The 6,050-nt window shown below is 38.8% G+C and overlaps 1 protein-coding gene across 1 annotated transcript; it reads left to right on the forward strand.

Annotated features, from left to right (window-relative positions):
* The first annotated feature begins 835 nt into the window (after positions 1-835).
* LOC104905700 (uncharacterized) lies at positions 836-1,315 on the forward strand. The gene has a single exon (XM_010694310.1). The coding sequence runs from the start codon at positions 836-838 to the stop codon at positions 1,313-1,315; it is 480 nt and encodes a 159-aa protein (XP_010692612.1).
* The last annotated feature ends 4,735 nt before the right edge of the window (positions 1,316-6,050 follow it).

Genomic DNA, 6,050 nt, shown 5'->3' on the forward strand with positions numbered 1-6,050 from the left:
CAATCGCCCGAAGGGGACAAGTTTGAGTATGCTCTCAGCATCAAATAACGAAGCAGAATAGGAAGCACTCATAGCAGGGATTAGAAGGTGCAAGACGGTTGGGGTTTTGGAGATTCAGGCCAAGACAGACTCCCTGCTGGTCGTCAGTCAAGTAAATAGAGATTTTCAGTGCAAGGAAGCTTCCATGAGTAAATATATGCAGTTAATTCAAGAAGAAGTCAAAACTTTGAAACGGTTTGTGCTCGACCAATTTCCAAGATTTGAGAACCATCAGGCCGATGCTCTTTTAAAATTGGCCAGCTCGACCCAGGGAGATATGCCACGAACTGTGTTTTGGGAAGTAAAACCAACCAAAAGCATTGATAAAAAATAAGTCATGTTTCTTCGCCGGGGTAATGTCTGGATGGACCTTATCATTGAATTCAAGAAAACAGGTCGGCTACCTGAAGATCCGTTGGAGGCCAAGAGACAAGTGGTTTGAACTCTGGGATGAAAACCTTTAGAAAAAAGTGTTTAACCGTCCTTTTCTTAAGTGTATCACTAGGGAGGACGAATTGGAGGTTTTGAGGAAATTGCATGAAGGAGCTTGTGCCGCCCACATTGGGGGAAGAGCTTGTGACGCCCTTGCTTATGCTAAGAAATGTCACAGCTGCCAACGGCATGGTAACATATACTAGAAGCCGTCCAACTATCTGTCTCCAATCTTCTTCCCACTTCCTTTTGCTAAGTGGGGCACGGACATTCTGGGACCATTTCCTGTAGCAGCCAGCCAGAAGAAATTTGTGATAGTAGCAGTAGGTTATTTAATTTTACCCAGTGGGTTGAGGCTGAAGCAATGAGAGGGATCACCACAGATGATGTAAAAGGCTTTATCTGGAAGAACATCATAACAAGATTTGGCATGTCCCAGTCTATAATCTTTGACAATGGGCCAAAATTTGAGACGCCTAAACTCAAGGATTGGCTGGCCGAGCAAGAAATCAAAGCCCACTTTGCGATCGTTGCTCATCCTCGGGCAAACGGGCAAGTGGAGGCATTTAATAAGATTCTCTCAAGTGGGATAAAAAAGAAGCTAGATAATGCGAAAGGCTTGTGGGTAGAGGAACTACAGTTGGTTCTCTGGTCAATCAGAACTACAACCAAGAACTCAACCGGGGAGACCCCATTCATGCTCGCCTATGGTTCTGAAGCCGTCCTGCCCATTGATATAGAAGAATCCACCCTAAGGGTCATGCTATATTCAGAGGGAGCCGACTGGGCTGCCCTTCGCATGGCCTTGGACAAGGTTCCAAAAGTCAGGGCAATGCTCTGTTAAGGATGCAGTTATATTAGCTCCGAATGGCTCGGGAGTTTAACAAAAGATTGGCCAGACAACCATTAAATGCGGGGGATCTTGTCCTAAGAAAAATGGAAGTGGTCGGTCGGGCAAAAGAAATGGGCAAGCTCACGCTAAACTGGGAAGGACCTTAAAAGATCGTCCAGGAAGTTCAAAGTAGCACCTTTTGTCTTAAAGCCATGGATGGCCGTCCAATTACTCGGACTCGGACACTTTTAAAAAATACAATGTCTAATATAATTAAAATGGAAGCTTGTTGCTCTCTATTGAAAGTGTTACAACACATAAATGAAAAAGTAGATATGTATACATGTATCTTGGCTCTCTGCCAAGCAAAATTCATATAATACAATTCTACTTTAGCTCTATGATTGTCTCTTTACTTATTATATGTTACCATTTAATTAGGGGCATCTTACCACCGACCAAAACGGTGGTCTGAAACAAAATAATAAGTAACAAAGTTAAGAAACATGGACGTCCACAAACAAAGAACATCATAAGGAAAACTTCCTTAACAAAAAGCGCTTCTATTAGGAGATCGTCCAAATCATGTTACAGATCTATAAGATTTTAAACATGACGAAGGCCTTCAATTGATAAAACTCCAAAGAGTAGACATCAATCTCTTAAAAGAAGACGGTCTTAATTAAGAAACCTTCGTAAAGGGGTCTTACTTTCTGTCAAAAGGCCCACTAGTAGAATAAATGCTTATTTACGGTCATTAAGTTGGCTATTGCTGCGATTTTGGGCGTGTAACAATTAAGGGGGTTGCAATATAATTATTATATTGTTGCGATTTCAAACCGCATCAATATCTGATGATATTGATGCGGTTTCTACGCCGAACCGCAACAATATATTTATGTTTTTTCAGGTTAAAAAAGCATATTGGTGCGGTTTCTTGGGGAAACTGCAGCAATATGCCGTTTTTAGTAATAATAAAAAGGCGTATTGCTGCGGTTTTCTCAAGGAACCGCAGTAATATGCCTGAATTAATAATAAAAAAAGCATATTGATGCGGTTCCGTGGCAAAACCGCAGCAATATGCCTTTTTATTATTATTAATTAAGGCATATTGCTGTGGTTTTGCGAAGAAACAGCAGGAATATGCTTTCTTTTTTAATTTTTTTTATACATTTAATAATAATTGGGAAGTTATGCAATGCAACCTTACGGAAGCTTGAAGCAAGCAGAATGCAGCAATATGCAACAAACTTTTCTGCATAAATTTCGGCAAAGCTCCATTTCTAAATTGGATAAACCCATAATTGTGTATTAACCTGTACAACAACCAACATCTCGAATATCCACCATCCAAATTCAAATACCATCAAACAACCACCATCTCCAACATCCATCATCCAAAATTCCATCCAACAACCAACATCTCCAACATCCACCATCCAAATTTCAAGTTCAAAAATAATAAATAAATACGATTCAATCCAACACAAATATCTTGCGAATCCAACATATATATATCATGAAACCCAAATCACTATAACGTTGGTTGGTACAAGTTGCAATAATTTATATATATTCGTCTAAAGTTAGAGAAACAAAGAAAATTAACATTAACTAACTAACCTACACAATACACTCATTAATAAAGTATCTTGCCCACTTATTCTTTACCTCATTGATTTGATCTTCCGTATGAGCATCACGGGTAAAGGTACGAGCAACCTGAAAATAATTTACCAAAGTTAGCCGCAAATAGTTATATATATAAAATATGAAATGCATAATTATATGAACTTATTTCGTCGAAATCCTCTGAACCAAAATATGAAGCGAGTACGTCAAAAATGTATCGCATCACAAAATAACCGACTCCGTGCCTCCTTGTTGTTGCGGGCACTTTATCAAAGTTTTAAGAAAATTAGAAAATTTACATGTTTCCACAAAAGCTTCTCCCAACGAACTTTGTGGCCGCTCAACCGAAACCTCCTAAAAAGCATTATAACACAACATCAAATGATTTAGTCTATAATTATTGTATGTTATAATCTCAATTCATTTAAAGTATATCAAACCGATCAACTTACGCTATCATAGCGTTATAATCTTTAACTTCCGCTCCTTGTGAAAGCTAGTGGAATGGAAGGTAAAAACCATCCCGAGCAAGGGACATATGACAAGGAGCATCCAATGACGGCTATAGCAAGATTGAAAAACAATAATTACTTAAAAAATCACATATCATGCAATAATCAATATTTGTAGAATTATATATTAAGATAGAATATTACTCTTGAAAGATTGGCGCGAAGATGATACTAGCACCAAGACTGTCGAATCCCGTCATAGTATGCACAATGTACCTCGTTACCACCTCTGATGCATGCAAATCTGCGGTACTCTCCGGACACATCCAGCAAACACGTCCAATAGCATCCCCAAATCCATCCATGTCAGACTGTGTAGCCCTAAAAATTGGCAAAAGTAAATTATATGTGAAAAATACAACTACCATATAATGAAATGTAAAAAAAATCATAACTTTGATTATTGTTAGCTTATGTACACTTGGATAATGGAGATATTAATCATCTCTCCTTTCCAAAACAGACCAATATCCTCCTTGGTCAGATAAGCGGTGCCATCATCTCTTGAATAATGGAACAAGGAGCTCGACAAGGTAACACCAATAGCATCATCGTCTGCGACGGCAAGGCCAAGCGTATCTGCTAACTCCCTACAGTCTTTAGTGAGGGAGTCCAAGAACGATCGATCATTGATAACTAGACTAAAATGACAAGCCGAACCGGCTGAAAGCAGCTGGCCAGAAGATCTAACAGCCTCCCCCGAAATCCCTTTTTGTTTTTTAGGTGTCGGTGTAACCTAATAATTATTTTTGAGAACGCGCATAAGATTATGAAATTTTTAAATTGAAAGCTATTATTTATACGAAAATGGAGGCATATATGAACAAGTACCTCATCACTTAACATTTGCACTACATTTTTTGGCCATTGCACCCAAGTACCCAAAGCAGTAGTTGTAGTGTTGATCTCATATGCAGGGACGGGAACAGGTAGTGGCAAATGACTATATTTCTCTACAATTCGATGAATTTTCACTTTGAGGTGATCATTAATCATTCTAGACCTATGAACTATAGTAATCTCATCAAAAGCATAAGAATATGCATCTGCCACTAGACAAGTCCCTCCACTAGTTGGATCTATCAAATACAATCGACATGGAACCTCGTCCTAACAACAATGTAAAGTTCTAATGAATTATGTAAGATATTATTTGAATAAAACACATGTATATATGATAATTATTTATATAAAGCACATGTATATAAGATAATTATTTGTATAAAGCACATATAAATATAATAATTATATGTACCTTCAGCTGAGGAGAATGAGTGTTGGAAAAATCCAGATAGTGGAGTACATAGCTGAGAGGGCTGTGAAGCAGCTAGCCCAGGAGATGGCCCAACATATGGTGGAACAAATGATGGAATAGGTGGCTGGGTGGGCTGTGTAGGAGATGGCACAATAAATGGTCAAGGAAAAAAAAATGATATAGCCCAATAGGTGGCTGAGTAGGTGGTTGTACATGTGAAGGAGATGGAACAACATATGGTGAAGGAAAAGAATGGAATGGCCCAGTAGGTGGTTGAGTAGGTGGTTGTACATGTGAAGGAGATGGAACAACATATGGTGAAGGAAAAGAAGGATATGACCTGGTAGGTGGCTGTGTAGGGGGGTGTGTATGTGGCTGAGTGGGCTGCGAAATCATCACATTCTGCATATATGTGGCGATGTTCTCCCTCCACCTTTCACTCATTTTGTGCATGAGTGCTGCCTCTTGTTCCTGTCTCGATCTCCAACAGTTCCTACGAGGTACATACCCAAAAGCCTTCATATATCCAACATTCACACCTCCAAAACCACAATAACGACCCGAATGATCTAGATTCTCTCTAAGAGCCATAAAAAGGGTGTCTCTGTTACGTACCAGAATGAACTCACCCTTGGCTTGCTTCTCCTTGTACTCCAACTGGCCAAAAAGCAAGTTACAAGTAAAAATGTAGTTAATAAATTAAATAAATATTCATGTCAAACTAAAAGTTAATTATAGTGATATACATACGTATTTGTCAGCTGCAATCTTTGTTTCCTCAACTGGAATAAATCGTTGTTTAGTAACAGGATCTTTCTTATGCATCGCGCACCACCAGTCATCACCCCGGTTAATAGTGGAGGACACCGAGGAGGATGGTGTACTAGATGACGATCCAGAATCCAAATTAGGTGGACCGAACTTCTCCTGCTTCCACAACTCTCTAGCATCCCCATAGCTCCTTTGACCTAAGTGGTAATGGTGTGTGTTCTTTTTTGCATTCTTGAGCGCCTTTTCTCACTTTTTCTGCCAAAAGAAAAAAAAAAAAAAAAAAAAAAAAAAAACAGAAAAAACACATTAAGTTGGTAGAAGATAATTTAAATTAATAAAACCAAATTAATAATTACATTATAAACTTACTATAGCCGCATCTGACGTCATAGCCTCTTTGAAGGTGGCCCAATCCTCTTTCTTGATGTGCTTGTATACATCTGACGGACTATCACCTAACTTCTCTTTCTTTGACCTAACTCTCGTCATTGTGATCCAACCGGATACCAATTTGCTCTTAAAATCCCTCCATCTAGTGTTCACAGCAGAAAAGTACTGCTTCTTATATGGAAGCTCG

Source organism: Beta vulgaris, chromosome 1, assembly GCF_026745355.1.
Source record: "Beta vulgaris subsp. vulgaris cultivar EL10 chromosome 1, EL10.2, whole genome shotgun sequence".
Taxonomy (NCBI): domain Eukaryota; kingdom Viridiplantae; phylum Streptophyta; class Magnoliopsida; order Caryophyllales; family Amaranthaceae; genus Beta; species Beta vulgaris.

What these genes read in the sequence shown, in the direction of transcription:
- LOC104905700 (XM_010694310.1), top strand. Translation starts at nt 836, where the DNA reads ATGAGAGGGATCACCACAGATGATGTAAAAGGCTTTATCTGGAAGAAC.